The sequence below is a fragment of the Channa argus genome, chromosome 20, assembly GCF_033026475.1.
Source record: "Channa argus isolate prfri chromosome 20, Channa argus male v1.0, whole genome shotgun sequence".
NCBI classification, from domain to species: Eukaryota; Metazoa; Chordata; class Actinopteri; order Anabantiformes; family Channidae; genus Channa; species Channa argus.
Window position 1 is genome coordinate 13,654,882 of NC_090216.1, and position 17,972 is coordinate 13,672,853.

The window sequence follows — 17,972 nt, forward strand, 5'->3', positions numbered from 1 at the left end:
GGAACCTATTATTTGAACTACTATTTAAAAGTCAGCATTTCAAAGTAAAGTTCTGTACTAAATAATTAAAATAGGCTCAGCTATTATGACCAAAAAGTATTTCCAAATGAATTTTTGAAAAATTATAATACTGTATATGGCATAATTTTGCTGCTGTTGTTGCTCATGGTTGAGAAAATTTCCACTAGTGGTTAGTAATCTATGCAAATACATCTGATATTCATCTTTGTATATATTATTAATGTAAAATATTAACCTACAATGTAACCAGTAACTACAGCTACAGTAATATAAATGTAGAACAGGGATATTAAATAAATAGTCAGAAAAGTACAGCAGTTTTAAATGTAAAGTAAATATGTTTTGAAATATTCCAATGAATATTTATTTGCATTTGTTTCCATTTGTGCAACATTAATTAGAAAGGCTTCACGTATTCTGACTGAAGTCTTGTCATTTTAGTTAATAGTGTAATTTCACCGGAGCACGGTGGGGGAGTGGATGGCGCTGCCGCCTCACAGCTAGAAGAGTGCAGGTTCCCACCCAACCTGTGTGGGGTCTGCATGTTCTCCCCATGGTCTCCTCCCACAGTCAAAACACATGCATGTTAGGTTAATTGGTGAATTTCCTGTAGGTGTGAATGGTTGTCTGTCTGTGTATGTGTCTTTATGGCCCTGTGATGGACTGGCAATCTGTTCAGGGTGTACCCCACCTCTCGCTGGACGCCAGCTGCAATAGGCTCCAGCTTCCCCCTGACCCACACAGGGTAAGCAGTGACAGATAATGGATGGATGTAATTTAGTAGTGGATATCAGGTGTACATGCACAGATGTCATCTGTTCATAGCTTATCTACTATTATATTAATTGCCCTGCGTTAAATGTCGTCCTGTCAGATCTACACATAGCGACAAGGCAGCTAACATGATTTGCTGTAATAGCAAGGAGGTGAATTTATCCCACCTCGAATTCTGAAGTTATACATATCAGTACCTAGGACATAAGTGCTATGGGGCAGCTGCCAGCTTTGCTAATATTCCTGCCTTTCAAACCAGCATATTGTATCATTAGAGTGTATATGAGACAGAGAGGTAATGAAAGGTGGGACAGAAGCTGAACTTTACCGCCAAATTACAGATGTTTAAATTTTCTGTGTTTGTATATGTATCTAGTCCATGTCATAATAACATAACATTATCTGAACACAATTTAATAAACATAACAATTCACTTAAAAACAAACAAACAAAAAAACAAAAAAATAGCTGGTTGGGTGATTTGTTGGTTGTTGGCACCACCATGTGGATACTTTACATTAAGTTGCAAACTAAAACAGGTTCCTATACCTCCACTTTCCTTATTAAGTTTTTTTTTTATTTGTCAGAACAGCAAAAATAAAACTAGCCATTTCTGAGAAGCTGCTTCCACATGACAGACAGAAAGATAGAGCCTTCTGTTTCACAAGCTGATTGTTGTTCTGCACCCACATGATTGAAACACATGGTGACAATTTTAAGCTTGTGCACATCTCAAATGCACACTAGACCAGAACGAGCCAGATCACCATTTCCTCTGTGGGTCCAACCTCTCTGAAGCAATTCCAAGGATAAACTATTTTCCTGGTCCCTAGCAGATATGGAAAGGTAAGAAAACAGTAACATCAGCTTCATTTAAGATATTTGACATTTGGTGATTAGATTTCGAACTATTGGACACATGTTTGCAGAAAAAACATTATATGGATCTTGTTGTGTCCTCTCCTGGTCCTCCTGGGTGTGGCAGAGAACACTAATCCATGGACAGGTTTCAGTAAGTCTTCCTGCATTATTTATTTATACTTTTTAAACAGATATATTGGCTTCCTAATAATTAATAACCTCTCTCTTAATCAGAAAATATTCCTGGGAAGTTGGTTTTCTATCAAATGGAGGGAAATACTGCCTATATTAGGGACACTGGATTACTGGCTTCAGATGTTCCAACAGAGATCATGTTTGAGTTTTTTGAGTACCACAAGAATTACAGCACAGCTAATTTTACCTTTACATGGGACCTGGGGAATGGGTAAGACTTATGTTTATATTTAACATTAAATATGAATGTTTTTTTCTTATTTATACGTCATTTTGATCTCCAATGCAGAGAAGTGATCCATAGGACTGAACCGGCTGTCCGCTATCATTATCCTCAATCAGGCAACTACACTCTTTGCCTGAAAATAGGAGTCAACATGACAAAATACGCACCTCCATTTGCTGGGATCTACTCCACAAACGTCCAAGTGCTTGGTTTGTAGTTTTAAAGTAATAATCAAATCAGCTTCTTGTTGCAAGTTTTTACAGTATTTCTTTCCTTGAAAGAAATAACAATAAACAAAAAATGAGTTGAGATTATCTAACAAATATTACAAAGCAGACTCTTTCAGTATTTTGGAAATTATTACATGAAAATCCATGAAATTTGTAAAGTGTGTTTTGTATGTTAGTACTAATTGAAATCTTAAAATAGATGTTAACTAGGTAAATGCTGTGCCTAAACTAATTCTAGTAAATGACTGATAAAATGACTAATCACTAAAATGTATGTGTAGATGCAATCAAACAAATGAACCTGAAGGATCCGTCATATTATGAGGTTTCTAAGAACAGCACTTTGGCTTTTAATGTTGATGGAAGGTAAGTTGCATTTGTTTGATTGACTTTTTACTGATAATTCATTTCTATAAAGTAAAGAGGGAAAAAAGTGGCATTAACTTTTTGTGTGTATGTGTCTTTAGTCCTCCCATGTGGGTTTGCTGGCGTTTTCTCCCCAACTGTGTCGCAGATGTGAGTGGGGGCTGCACACTGACAATGTTGTACGAAAACACCCTGCGACTGAACCACACCTTCACCAATGATGGTGTCCACTGCCTGGATGTCAGCCTCCGCAATGACATCAGCAAGCTGCAGAGTTCGTTCAGCCTCTATGTGAAAGGAAACTGTGAGTGGCCACACACACACACCCACACACTCAAGCATGCATGCGCAAATATCTGCGGGCAAACAGGTTACTTTCCACCAATTTCCGTGATAAGAAATGAAAAGAAAGACAGAAACTATAAGGCAAAAAAGACAAAAAACTCAAGGTAGAACATATGTGGAAAGGAAAAGAATGAGTTAAAATGCCAAGAAAAACGTGTTCTCTTGGCTAAAACGTTGGTGTTTTTCCCTAACTGATGCCTCAGAGGTAAAGTAAAGAGGTTCAGTGAGGTTTGAGGAAACTTCCTTGTCCTTTTGCACTAATGAAACCATATAAATCAGTTCGAAAACACTGGATAAATTGGTGTCATCAAAGCAGAGGTTTTGTGTTTGTGTAGATTTATCTCATTCCTGAAGCTGTAGACATGCAGTACATGTATGTACCTAGTTGTTGCAGGGGTCCCACAACACTTTTCAATGGTTAAAGAAAACTGTCACCTTCTTAATAACACAGAAGATTTCAGGATTCAAGGGTGTATTATGCTTTTTTATTGTCAAAATGTAGGAATCCATTCAAAGGGGATGGATGCCTGGTGTAAACAGGGCACAGCCGTTCCACTACTCCTGTTCTCAATGAAGTGTCCTCAGGCAAGAAACTAAACCCCATGTTCCCTCAGCGCCACTGATGATGTTACACCATCATCAACTTGTCCTTAATTTTCCCACTGTCACTGATTAAGTACTTAAAATTAAAAATGACATTCAAGAAGAAACACTGAAGAAACATTCAGTGAATTGTTATTATCAGCAGATATCAGCAACACATCTATGAAAGCCTTGATCAGTATCTCAAAGACAAGTCTCACATGACAGCATGTGACCGTAAAAAAACATCTACCACTCCTGTGAACAAGCCTGAGAGGTTTAAAGAGGTTTTAACACCTGGGACTCACCATTAAAGAGACCTTCAACTCTTCTCTAAATACAGTTGTGGCAATTCTCAAGGCTCCCTTAGCTTGCTATGTAACTGACTGCATAAACTGTTGGAACGAATTAAAATAAATCCAAATCAGTGATTCTCTATGCATCCAAATACTTATTTGTCATTTTCTAGTTCTAGCTGTGTCACGAGGGGTTCAAGATAAAATCTGCCATGTGCTATTTAGCTGCGTTAGTTCCACAGACAGAGGAGGAACAAGGATAATGCAGGAATCCAGGCGTATCAGGCGAGAATGAACTGACTGGCCAGCACGTCTGCTGTGCCCAATTGATTTGATCCAACTGAAACTCATCATCACCAGTTCTTGTGTCAGTTTCTATCCCTTGCTGAGAAGAAGCTTTTTGATGAGGAAAATATAGAAGCTTGCACGTACTATTAAAGACTTTAATCACTTGTTGTGCTATCGACAGCATTTTGAACAGACCAACAGCAGGAGCTGGAGAAGATCACAGTTAAAAGACAATATCTTTTTTGATGTCATCCAGATGCCAAATGAAGTACGGACAAGAATATATAAAGAATGCTTTAATTCAGATGAGCTAATGTTGTTCAAACGTAGTATTCCTGTGAGCTTGAATCTCAAAAAGAAATACTTACTAGTAATACATATTGTTCCGTTAATTACAGCTAATACCCACGTGGTCTACATTCTGTCAAGTGCAGCAGTATTAGTGGCAACCCTCTCCTTCATCACTGCCATCGCCTGGCGCCGGTGTCACCGCAGCAGATCACAGGTAGACCTCTGAACGTGATGTACCGTTCACTTTTGATAACAACTTACAATAATTGTGTGACTTGCTTTGGAAATTGTAAGTGTGTGGAGACACATCAAACTGGGTTCACACTCCACATTTTAAATGTGATAAATGGGAAAAAGTGGAGAAAGGGATTCCAGTGATTATGCAAACCAAGACAATGGAAACAAGTTCGAGCAGGAAATAGTCACTGATCACTAACCCTGAACCTCACAGAAAGAGTCACTGGTTGTGCCTGTATGACCACAATGCCTTGTCTTGCCACAAGGAGGCTGTCTGGTCCTGAACATTTTTTTTCTTTTACCTGAGCAACAAACAGCGTGACAGAACCTCACAAAAATTTTAATTTAGGTTTTTCCCAGAACAGGCTCACTTTGTTTGTAATTTGTGGAAATTTTCTTTGAAACAAAGGCTTCTTATAACTGACTGGCATTTATGTGGACATGTGTTATTTTTGCAGATTGCTGCCTCCAGTAATGGTATGTTTCTCGGGAGAAGAGACACAGAGCCTCTCCTCCTGCAGTATGGCACTCAGTACCCCTCTTAACCTTCATATCGCTGTGCTGACTGCACCATGGGTTACCGCACACTATGGCTTCCTATTACAGATAATACCCACATGTTACCCACTAGGAATTCAGCGTAAGAAAATGCACAATTATGGCATTGGAGATGCAGCAGCCCTTCTCATCTTGTATATCACCACATTTTACATTTATACAGCTAAATCTATGACTGATGAGTGCATGACACATGCTGCCATGTTGTATTTTAATTACTCAAATTGAATAAGCAGTGCCTGGTTAGATGCATGGTGTGTAAATGAATATTTTAGTCACTAATATTGATGTGTCACTAATGTTAAGTAAGCTAATAGGTCAAATACCTTCTGCATTTTTCATAAAATAGCTTGTGGTGATCAATTGATGAGTCATAGAGCTCAGGCTGATGTTCAGCAAATTAATAGCAAAAGTGTATGTCATCTTCAAACAATGAGTGTTAATTTCAACATACAAATGAATCAATGCACTCAATATTAATCTCATGTTGATGTAGGACTTTAAGCCTTGCTTTGCTTCCAGAAAAAAGAATAAAACATATACACTAATATGATTTCTTTGTATCAACTTTTTCACACACTGTTATAGTGATTATAAAATAATTTAACTGTATAATGAGTTTTGCAGGACGCTCAAGTTGGAAGTCCAATTTTGCACATGCTTGAATTATTGAACATTTAAATGTGACATTTTTGTCACACAAACACCATCAAAATATTGGTAGCTGGAACATTAGAAAGTTCTCATGATATTCAGTTTGTTGAATACACAACACCACAGCTGAAGTAAGAAGAGAAACATCCAGTTTCAAAGTAACTGAGAAGTTGCAGAGAAAGAGGATTTGGCTATGAGCTCCTGTATGCTGTGAATTATACTGCATAAAGCTGCCTTACATTGTCTTTTATTTTAAGGCCTTGTTACATATTTTTAAAGCTTGGCCAACCTGGTTTGCAACCCTGTATCATCAGGAGGACCAAATGCAGGTCCAAGCAGGCAGGTGTAGTAAAAATACTACAATTTCTAATAAAATGAAAACAAATCGCACTAAACAAACACGAAGAACTTGACAACTTAGCAGGAAGCAGATGGAAATGAATGGTTAAATAGTGAGAGAACTGAAGGAGGGGAAGGTCGGGTGACTGGGAGTGCAGATCTGGTAGCTGGGTGGGGAATTGCAGTTAATGGCAATTTCCAGAAACCAAGGCAGAGATGGGACTGAGCTGGAAATTTAAGTAAACCGGAATAGAAATTTTAAAAAGGAAGACATTTAATCCTTAATACTAAATAGTCAGAGATTCTACAATCTTTAAATCACAAAACCTTTGCATTATGTGAGACACCAAATGAGAATAACAGTAGTAATCTGTTTGGAGAAAACAAACAGAATTTAAAATTAACGACATACAATTACTTCACAATAAGCAAAATCCTTATTTTCCAATTTCACTTTTGACATCAGGTTATTTTTTATTCTATTTTGGTACTTTGATGATGTTTAATGACAGCTTGTCCTCTGTTAGAGATGCCAACCTTATAAATTGTGGCTCTCTTGATGAATGATGTTGTCAGAGAAGCTCCAGGTGTTGAGTTACATTTGTCTCTTTCATCAGAGGACGGACCTTCAGCCTAAACACAGATTCTTAAAATGAGCAGAGTTTCTTTTTTAATAAAATATCTAATGAACTTAACATTTAGCTCCATTACATCCCTAAACATCTAGGTGAATAAACCTAATAAGGTATGTTGTATATCCCATTGCTGGCAGTTTGTTAGAAATAAATCTGACACATAATTGAAATAAATCCAAGTAAGACAATTTGGATTATTTGGTAGAACAAACCTGTTTGTTAAGTTTCTCTTGTATTAGCTTGTTTCTAAGGGTTGTTGTTTGCCTCAGTCCCCAGGACAACACACTGAACCAGTAGTGGTCTAATTAAAGTATATTAAAATAATAAGCCCCCAGCTCACCCATTACAACTTGTGGTCATGGCACAATTTACTTAAATAACCGTAATAAATACTCATAAGATGCTGGTTTATTGTGTCCTCTCATCTGCAGGCTCTTTGATTAGAAATACTAAAAATACTAAAACCTAACTGCATTATTAAAGCAGTATTTGCAGCTTAAGTGGCAGCAAAAACAAGCTGTGCATAAAACACTGGTAAGTGTTTTTTAGCAAACAGTTGCTAATTATATTATTTAAAGTTCACTCTCTTTAAGCTTTGTTTGGTCTCTGCCTACTCCTTCATTATGTTTCGCTGAAACTGATGTTTTATTAGCAGTGGGAGCAAAGCTGCTTCCCTGAAAATCAAAACAGTGAGCTGAAAGACGCTAAAGCACCCGGTGCAGTGAGAGCAGCTGCAGAGCTGGATGATAGGTGTCAGTGGGTTTATTATTGTGGACACCACATTTGACAGTGAATTCATCCAGTGTTAATACAAACATATAAATTGGTGCAGCTTAAAGTTATGAGTGACTGTGCTGAAGGAAGTGAACTTTGAGTGGTTCTTGAGTCCAGTCACTGAACATAAACTGTAAAGCTTGCCTACATATCCCTATGAGGTGTTCTATTTTTAACATGTGTCGCATCTAATTAGAATGGTAGGTTGTTATGTTTGAATACTGTAAGACGTTTAATGGAGTTTGCTTGTACTTCTCTTTGTAACTTTGACATTTACATGTTTGGCTTTTTGTTTTCACTTTTGAATTATGTTTTCTTGGGGGGGGGGGGGCTTAAATACAAATGACTCAACTACTTACCCTGCAACCTTGTTTTATCCATTAATCTATCTTAAGGAAACAATCCTGACTAATAAGTAACACAAACTGGCTTTTTCCATTAGCATGACCATTATTGATTAAATTCAGTTCTGAGTAGCCGGATAAAGACTTTTATGTTATTACCTTTTTTTAACCTTAGCTCAGATAAAAGACTGTAACATACAGACCAGTGAAAATCACATACTGTGAAGAGAAAAACATTCTACCATAGTATGATCATAAGCTTCAAAAAGTCTGCCCTCAGACAAGGCCACCTAAAATCAGCTCATGTGAATTTATTTATTTATCAAACATCTTACATATATAGAGAGAATTGTATTTTTTTCTGTCCTTTCAGCTTATCTTGTGAGTTCAGGGTCACCACAGTGGATGTTGATTTGGCACAGTTTGTACCAGGGATGCCTTTCCTGATGTAACCCTCCCCAATTTCCAACGGGCTTGGGACCACCACTGGGCGGCTGTGGATGAGCTGTTGGGGGTTCAGTGTCTTGACCATAGACACTGTGTCCAACCGGTGTCACCATTTCTTTGAATATTAAATAAGTTATCAAATAAATGCTTGTGACAGTCACATAGAACTGTTCAAAACCTGTTGTTCTAACTGATTATTTAGTTTTAGTAAACTTTATCTGCTCATCCCCTATTTGAAGGTTTTGTGCATCTTTAATTTTGTTAGTCTGGGTTTTAATGAAATAAGTATATTCAATAATTAACGTATACCTCGTGACCTTCATGCCCACACATTTTAGCCCTATTTGTGAAGTTTTCGAAGCACTGTGGGATTCAAAGAAGCTGCTTTGTCCAAAGGAGTGTCTCTTTGACGTCACCCATGACCTTTCAGCCTTTCTCATCTGTTAAGTGTTTCTAATGCCACCCAGGACACCTGTTGAAAGTCTGACTTTAAAGACCCAGCTGAGGGTGTGTGATTAACCGCTCACTTTTGTGTCACCGTACCAGCTTCACAGGTACCACTAACAAAAGAAAAGGTGATTAAACTGGTTATTCTGCGATATGACTACCAGAGATTAACTGGTTGATCTCACATGACCCAACCCAGATTTCTTTCACAAAGCTCTAAATATATGTTGTATGGGTTATAGGAAATACACTGATGAGCCAGAAACCTACGAAATAAAGTTTGCCAAGTAAAACAAATACATTTGTAGATTTATTTTTGTCATTTCATTTTCATTTATTGGCAAAGTGAAAACATTTAATGGCACTTAAATCTCCATAAGAAGGCCACAAGACAAAGTGGACATATGTGATAAAAACAGAGACTAAACCTTCCAATTTTCTTGATATAAACACTAAATATTACAAAATGACACCATACAAATAATAAATTGACAAGTACATTAAAAATACATTATACATTTTTTTGGACAGATTTTATAGTTCAAATGTCTTGTTTGCTCCTTTCTAATGCTTGGTTGGAAAAGACAATAGCAACAACAACAACAACACAAATTACAAAGTAAAATATTTAGCAAAATTACAGCAATAAATCTTCAATGTTATTCTCTATTTTAAACATGTTTTTTCAAATGGAAAAGGCAAGAGAAAAAGCACTGTGATAGCCTCTGTATTGGTATCAGTTACACATGCAATTAACAGAGCCCCTAAATAATGTAAGGTTCATTATTGGAAACACTAAACTAACAATAATATGTCACAGTCCCGGTTTTTGGACTTTGGTTTGTCTTTAGTTTTACTTCCTGCTCTTGGCTTTTATTTTGTTATCCCTCAGCACCACTTCCTAGTTAGGTCCTTTAGCTTCTTGTTTCTCATTAACCCTGATTGTTTTCACCTGTGTCCCCATGTACTTATACCCAGCTCTCCCCACTGTTTCCTGCCAGATTGTCTCTCCTTCCTCCTCTGTGAGCAGCGGACATTGCGGTGGATGTACTATGCTTTTGAACATTCTCCTGCTTTGCCCTACATGATCCTCATGTTTGGACTCTCAACCCCCTTATGTTGGTCTGAGGTTTGCTTTCCTGTTTGTATCAGTGTTTTGGTTTTGTCTTTTGTTATCCCTGCTTCCTGGCGCTGGTTTTATGAGTATGTATTCGTCCCCTTCTGTCTGTCTGCATTTTGTGTTCAGATTGTTCGTGTCTGCTTCCCCTTAGTTACTAAGTTGCTTCCCCAGCACAGTTATAATTTAGTTCATCCTCATTTCTGAGTGTGTTTAGGTTCGGGTTCTGTTTTACTTAGTTTTTATGTTACTGCGTGTGTTTTTCCTGTCCTCCTCATGGATTGATTTTCAGTAGTTTGTCCTTTTTTGTTAATAAACAATTATTTCTCCTGCAAAACTTCCCTTCGCCGTCTCCTCTTTTGGGTCCTAATTATAAAACTAACAACACTCTGGTAGTGTGACATAATATAGTTTTTTATTTTTATTTTTTAAACCAGAGATTAATGTCTATTGCACTCACGATGGAACTATCAAGCAGTACATAACACAGAAAGTGCCCTATTAAACATTTTTAGTTACATCTGGATGCAAGTTTTGCGTTCCATAATTTTAAAATGCCAATAAGTGTAAAACAAATATGTTTTATTCACATACATAATATTTAAAGCACATATAGAAAGTACAATTGTTCTTTCTTCAGAAATTAAAGTTAATATTTAATTGATCAAAGGAAAGGCAAATGTTTCCACAGAAGCACTTATTTTACTGTAACTTTTTATATGCATTCTTTGACCTTTTTAGGTCAGTGCTATGGATGGGGTCCCCTTGATAAAATAATTTGAGGTGAAATTTAATTAATTTCTGATGAAGGAACATTTGTACCAGCTGAATGTACATTGAATATTATGTTGAGAAACACATTTCTCTGAGTACTCTTTTGACATTTCAAAATAGGGGGATGCAAACTTTTGCACCAAACTGAACCTTCCCTCTTAAAATAAACAAGCATGTCAGGATCAGATGTACGATTGATGCTGGCTCTAAGCCCTTTACCTAGTTAAGGAACAGTAATAACCAGACCTTTAATCTTTCCTCTGACACGGTCCACAGCTCTAGCTCACAAGGCAACACTGAACTGTGGTAGTAGCAGTAGCACTGTGTGCATGTGACGTACTTCACTGGATTTGCATTACTTCTAAGCTTTTGAATGTGGATTGACAGATGTGTGAGGATAGGGGTTATGTTCATATTAGCAGTAAAACCTTTTTATACCATAGCAGGTTTACTGAAGTTTTAAGTTCCACTAAAAGAAACTGCAACCTGTAAGTGGTGGTGTGGTGTGCAGCCTCAACATGACAATATGCACTTCGGTGTGTGTCCACATTCGATTGTGTGAATATCTGTGACTGCTACGAGCAAGTTTTTCTCATTCAGAAAACACAAATATCTCATTGTGCAAAGCAGATAAAACCTCATTGTAAAATTTAACAAAGTTCATAAACTGCTGTACAGTAAGAGCAGACAATAAAAAAAAAAAATGCTGAATGGACAAAAACGCACAAGCAAATCAAATGTGAAGCAGACAGGCAGCCTTACGCATTGGGAAGCCGCTCCAGACACATCTCCAAGGGCCGTTTGAAGGCTCCCCTTCCAAAAACTTCAACATTGCTTGCTAGCCAGGAAATTACATTCCCAGGGATGTAAGAACTGCAGTTGGCCATAGACTGGATCTCAAATGGCTTCAGAACACGATCCCAAATGTTTACCTGACTCAGCTCACCCACAAAAGCCTGTCCAGCATCAAAGCGCCCTCCCACAACGTCCTGTAAGGGCCATAAAGTGCAGGATGTTAATTTCAGGCATCATTTACTTGAGGTGGAGGAGGTTGTCTGTGGGACCTTGGGTGGACAAGTCATTAAACATTCAGGTTTAATAAGTGTTCAACTTTTTTTCTAGTCCTGGCTGTATGTACTATGGCTGCCAATGAGGACTTCCTGGTATTTTCTTTAAGGGACTGTATGAATTTTATTAGCGCTGTCAAGCAATTAGAAATGTCAATCTTAATTAATCGCAGACTGTCCGTAGTTACTCACAATTAGTTTAAAATTAATTGCACAGAATTTGCTATAAAGGGACATTTTCTACATTTTAATGCTCTACCCTGCATAGAAATGGACAAAGTACTTGTACTACTAGAGTCTTTGCTTGCTTTGTACCTCACTTCTAAGTCACTTTGAATAAAAGCGACTAAATGTAAATGTATTGACTTGGTGAAGCTAATGAACAAACAACTGACTGGAAGTTGATTAATTCATTTCTACAATAGCAAAGCCATATAATATGTTCCTTATCTACTATATCTATTTTCATAAAAACACAAGTGCTCCTGATATTAGTCACTTGGCGAGGATTACAATTATTCAAGAAATCATTAATCATTAATCCTTCTTTCTTCTTCATCTGATGTGGTTCACTGGTACAGCTGCAAGGAGGGGGGCACTTTTAAGGGGGGTGGTAATAGACTCAATCAGAATTTAAGTTATTAACTTAAGCTAAGTTATTAAGTGGCAAATCAGGCTAAACTGAACGTTTTAGTGTGTTCATAGCAATTAGAGATTAGACAAGCTCACAATTACAGAAAGAAATCTACACAGATATATACATCATATATTACACACTATTCATTTGCAATATGAAGTGTGTATTATGACATTTTAATTATGTAATTAGAATTATTTGTCACGAAATGATCTCAGGAAGGTTGTTGCCTTCCAGCTGAGCTTGTTTACTGTGCTATTAAAACTAAGAGTCTAGGTCCATGCTACTTGCTCTGTGAGGCTGCATGTGGTAACGCATGCTATTAAGCTCACAGTGACCCTTAGTTTAGTGTGTTGGCATGCTTACATTTTGCACTAAACATGGTCATAAACATGGTCCTAAATCACAGTACCAAAAAAATGTTGGCACTAAAATCAAATTCATCCTGAGGGTAGCACAAATGACAATCCATGAGCACGGCTAAACTCTCCCATCATTAGAAGCTAATTATTAAAAAAAAAAAACTTTAAAAAGACCTGTTAAATCTGCAGTTTGTTGTTGTGGTCAGACATGTGATTAGAGGAATGTTCCTTGATAACAACAGCTTCAAACTCTATTGATTTGATTGCCACAGAATTAAACAGACTGGTGAGTCTCGTTGCTCCATTGTTAATTAACAATGTTAATCATGCTCTGATTGTTCCACAGGGAGACATTGGCAGTCGTGTGCAGTGTGTATTGTTATCCATTTAATAGTTTTTTTCATGAAAATCTACCAGCATCCTATTACTGCTGCCTCAGATTTATTGAATTGGTGTTGCATTCTGCAAAGGTGTGCCATTAAAATACTGGCAGACCTACTTGACATTGGGCTTAGAAGTTTTTAACTTGTGATCACATGAAAATTCTGCACTAGAGACTTGAAGTTATATTGTAAATGTGCTTCACTGTGTGTTCTATGTACTAAAAATGTACCGCACACAAAGGAGTCTAATTTATTTACACTGACATTTTGGTTCTTACTGCTCGTCTTTACCTGCTCCTGCCCCAAGATGATAACTCCTCCAGGTTTGATGGGGTGCCAGGCTGCCAAGTTGTCTCCAGTACCCAGCTTCTCCCCATCTTGGTAAGCGTCCCATTGACCATCCCGTGTGGTCCAAGAAATGCAAATGTGGTGCCACCTTCCATCCCGTACCTCTAAGGGCAGCTGAGCAACCTACACAATTGTGCTTATATTTAATTTTGGTATTTTTATTTTGCAAATAATGATTTAAACCACAGCAGGTCAGGAGATTTAGGAAGATAACCTACCTTGTCATTAATGAGCAGCTCTATGGGGTTATTGCCCCATTCAATCAGCACAATTTCATTGGCTTGGCCAGGCACCCCATACGAGAATGGTGTCCCTATGCCTGGGCTGGCACTGGACTTGATCCACATACAGAGCGTGAACGCATACATCTCTGGCAGGCTCTTAGTGATGCGGCCATACAGGTAGTTCGTCCGCTGTGGGAGAGACAGCTTGAACTGCTCTGGGGACTTGAAGTCCCCTCCCCCTGAGACAAGCATAAGGAATGACAGAAGGTAGGACAGGTGAGATGGGTCCCAAGAGGTTGTGTCTTTACATAAACCTGTTAACCAGTGACTAAAAAAATGAGAAGAAAACAGAAGAACGCCCCTTTAGACTCTGTTTTTAAAACAGCCTCAACAAAAGGTTCCTTTTATGTAAAAGGTGCATTTCTGATTCATCAGATGCTCTCAACTTTTTTTTTTCCTCTGAGTATCTTCATCTGATTCATCACCATTAGTGCAGTATTAGTACAGCAGGTTGGGGGCTTCGGCAGCACCAAACAGTGTTGTTTAGCTCACCCTCTCCACTAATGTCCTTTGCATGCTGAACAATATTTCCCTCTCTCCAATAGATTGTATTGAGTTACCTAATCAGCTCTAAACAATATTTCATCTTGACTTTATCTAAAACCTGTGTTTTTCCTCTACCTTTCTCCAACTCACTGATCCTCTCCACCAGGGCATTCAGTGTACTTTCTGTCTTCAGCCTATAGGCTGCTGTAGCATTGGATAGCATGCTCTTCTCCTCCTCCAGGTTACTGACTTTCTTCAGGAGCTGTTTCTCAAGCTCCCCAAGTCGACGCTGCAGCAGGTCGCGGAGCTCGCTGGGAAACGTGGCGCCAGATACGTTGGCTCTCATCTGCTGTTGCTGAGGAAGAATGGACAACTTATCACGAGCAGGAAGTGCACAGAACTGATCAGGGACAGTGTTCTCCATGAGCAAGTGGAGACTAACATCACTATTAAACATGATGTGATGCCTCTGTGTGACTGATTAATAGGCCTATAAATATAGTTTTACAATTTTTTTGTGATCAGTAGGAGTAGAAAACAATCTGTGTATCGTTGCTCTGCTGAGAGGTTTTCTAATACTTAATGAATGGTTCTGACATATTTGTGCAATAGTTTTACTCAATCGGTTGCTGTAGGTCCAAATTTCCATATTGTATCCTTTTAGGCCCTGTCATAGTTAACATGCACACATTGAAGCTAGCAATGAACAATATGTATAATGTATAACATAATATATAACTATAAAAAGATAAAGTTGATCAGACAAGCATAATATAACCACACACATATATCACATATCCCAATAGTTGCTGCATATGAAACATTTGAGGTTGGCCAATAATCTGTTTCCAATAGATTCCTGTGCTTGATCTTGGTAACACGTACTCTGATTCTAAGAAGTACTGTGCTAGTCTAATCTACAATTTGCCGTAATTCTATACTTAGAATATACATATAATATATATTATATAATATATACATAATAGTTTTACGCACAGCTTTGGCACAGGGGTAAAGGCTAAACTTTACGCAATTGGTGGCAGTTTACCTCCAGGTTCTCTAGCCGGTCCTTAAGCCCTTGCATGGTTTTCCCAAGACTATCTATTGTGTCATTAGGATCTCTAGGAACATCTCCCATTGTATTCTGTTTTTCTTTGCCCCAGGACCCCTGCTTTTCGTATTTCCTATCGTCTGTCGTTGAGGCGCACAGGGACAACTTAGTGGTTAGCTCGTTGATGGTGCCCAGTTGTTTGGAAATTGTTTCTTTCTGCTGCAAAATTGTCTCTCGTAGCTGCATAACGGTGTTTCTGAGCTCCTCTTCCTGGCTCCCGGTGTTTAGCTCGGGTAACAACGTCACAGGGCAACTGGCATCGCCGCTGAGGGGCACTGCCCGACAGATGTACCGCTTTCCATCGTCCGCCTGGCCGCTTGCTTGTTGACCCAGCACATAAAAACATAACAAGCCGTACAAGAGTGAGAACATGCCGGTGGCGTTTAGTTTTAAGGAAATCAAAGTTAAGAGTGAAAAGCCAACTACCAAACCCTTAACAATCTGTAACAAGAAGCACTCTTAAGTTCGGCGCGTAAAGGTGTCCCTGTGAAAAGTCTACCCCCAGTTAACATCGCGAAGAACTATCAGTAGAAATGAACGCCATGCCACACCAGCAAAATCAAGAAGAGTCGACGAGGAAATCCCATCAAGTGTGAGACAATCACTATAAGCCCGGCTAAAGTGGCTTGTGTTGGGATCTATTCCTAGCGCGGTGCTGATCGGACAGCTCCTCTTTGGAAAGAGGATTATCAAAAAAAGGTATCTGTGCTTCTGGATTGGTTGTAGTAGCCTGACGTCATCGTCAAGCTGGGTCAAACCTTTGTTTATTTATTTGTTTAATGGTTAATTAAGCAATAAAACTATGGAGTTGGTTATTTCATATCGATTTAGCTGGCAAAGAGTGTCAACATGATTTAAAAGTGTGATATTTGTTCGTTGCAGCTCATCATTTTATATTCAGGAGACCTATTCTCACTCGTGTTTATTATCATGTTCCCATAATTCGTTTATTTGCTTTTTCTAACTGTAAATGTGTGACTAACTAAGTAGTGAATAACATTCATCCTAAAAGACAGAACAATTAGAAAAACAATCTAATTATACTGTATAAATGACTTTAAAGATGGAAAAGGAGGCGTCAAGATCATTTACGGCTAAAAGTACACATTTCTCCAGTCATCAAAAGCACGAGGAATCATTCTAAATGCAGATGAGTCTCTTCAATAAACCAAGCAGAGAAGAAACAGGATGTGGCGGTAAACAATTAGCAAAAGCTGCCTGTCTGAGAAAGGTCAATAAATCCTGTTGTGCAGACTGGAAGACATACCACTGTGCTTTGAACATGGCATCCAGCTATGTTCCAAATCACACAGTCAACCAGGGATCTTTTTAATGACATTCAATTCTCAAATATGAGGTTTAAAACAGCAGCTTTCTAAAGGAGCCCAGTCGTAGGAATTCTTGTTTTATCCGAATGCACAATCAAATAATCACATGGCAACAACTTTACAAGTCCTACAGTCAGTTTGATAATATTGTCAGTGGATCAGAGTTCATTAACACACTCATGACTGACACATGCTGATTGGGTATAGCCAGTGTGCATAATTACAAATCATTTTAAACACATCATAATATTACTTTTAATCCTAAGTAGTGCTAATGACACCTGGGTAGTAATTTAAGTAGCCATTTAAAGCTTATAGTTTAACACTGCTTTTTCCTAAGCTGTCACAGGCTATAAAAGGTTAGAGACCACTGAAGGAAATTATGAATACAAAAATGAATATTGTCTTGCAATTTAAAAACATACTAATGTTGCATGTATTAGCAATGAATAAACATTTAATACATATATATTATTAAGGCTTTGAAGTAGATGTAAGAAGATGTATGTAAACAACTATAAGTGGGGAACAGACATGTATTGATATGGGAAGTTTAAAAAAAATATATGTCTTTGTGGGAATTTTTAAGTCTAATGTTTTATAGCTTCATGCATCAATGTGTGCTGTCAACATAATAAAAATTAGTGCAGTACTTGTAATTAGAATAATGGGGATTTGAGGTTGAAGTGTGCAGTATGAAAAAAACGTTTAAAAAACGTTTAAAAAACACAACAACATAAAATAATTTATGCAGGTCAAATGTTCTTGAATTATTTGATTGGTTACAGAAAGAAAGAAAGAAAGAAATGAATGAGTGAAGCAGGATCTTGCTGGAGTGAGTGACCATCCATAACCTTCAATTTACTGGCTTTGGAAAGCCTGTGAAAACCAGTTACCTCCATTGGTCAAAGACTCTGCCTCCCTCTGTTAAACAAAATATTTTACTCTGACATCTCACCTGTTTTCCAGTTACCAAGCTACAAAGACAAAAGCTGCCTTCCAGCTCAACAAAAACTCCAGGTTTTTTAACACATCTTAGAAATAGAAATTTGAACTCTAATTATTCTAAAGAAATCACCGTTATTATGAAATTAAAATGTTTGATAACCATCAAATTCTGAATCTGGAGGACTCTCTGTTCTCAGTCTTTTACACGCCTGTTTGT

The 17,972-nt window shown here is 37.9% G+C and overlaps 2 protein-coding genes across 2 annotated transcripts; one reads left to right on the plus strand and one right to left on the minus strand.

Annotated features, from left to right (window-relative positions):
• Positions 1–1,453: 1,453 nt before the first annotated feature.
• Positions 1,454–5,823, plus strand: tmem130 (transmembrane protein 130). The gene is made up of 8 exons (XM_067488181.1): positions 1,454–1,641; positions 1,725–1,807; positions 1,891–2,062; positions 2,141–2,286; positions 2,589–2,673; positions 2,775–2,977; positions 4,583–4,689; positions 5,171–5,823. The coding sequence occupies exons 1-8, from the start codon at positions 1,634–1,636 to the stop codon at positions 5,255–5,257; spliced, it is 891 nt and encodes a 296-aa protein (XP_067344282.1). The 5' UTR covers positions 1,454–1,633; the 3' UTR covers positions 5,258–5,823.
• A 3,434-nt stretch (positions 5,824–9,257) lies between these two features.
• nptx2b (neuronal pentraxin IIb) lies at positions 9,258–16,138 on the minus strand. Its single transcript, XM_067489288.1, has 5 exons — positions 15,417–16,138; positions 14,504–14,723; positions 13,817–14,061; positions 13,542–13,721; positions 9,258–11,790 (listed from the first exon to the last, which is right to left on the minus strand). The coding sequence occupies exons 1-5, from the start codon at positions 15,849–15,851 to the stop codon at positions 11,560–11,562; spliced, it is 1,311 nt and encodes a 436-aa protein (XP_067345389.1). The 5' UTR covers positions 15,852–16,138; the 3' UTR covers positions 9,258–11,559.
• Between the last annotated feature and the right edge of the window lie 1,834 nt (positions 16,139–17,972).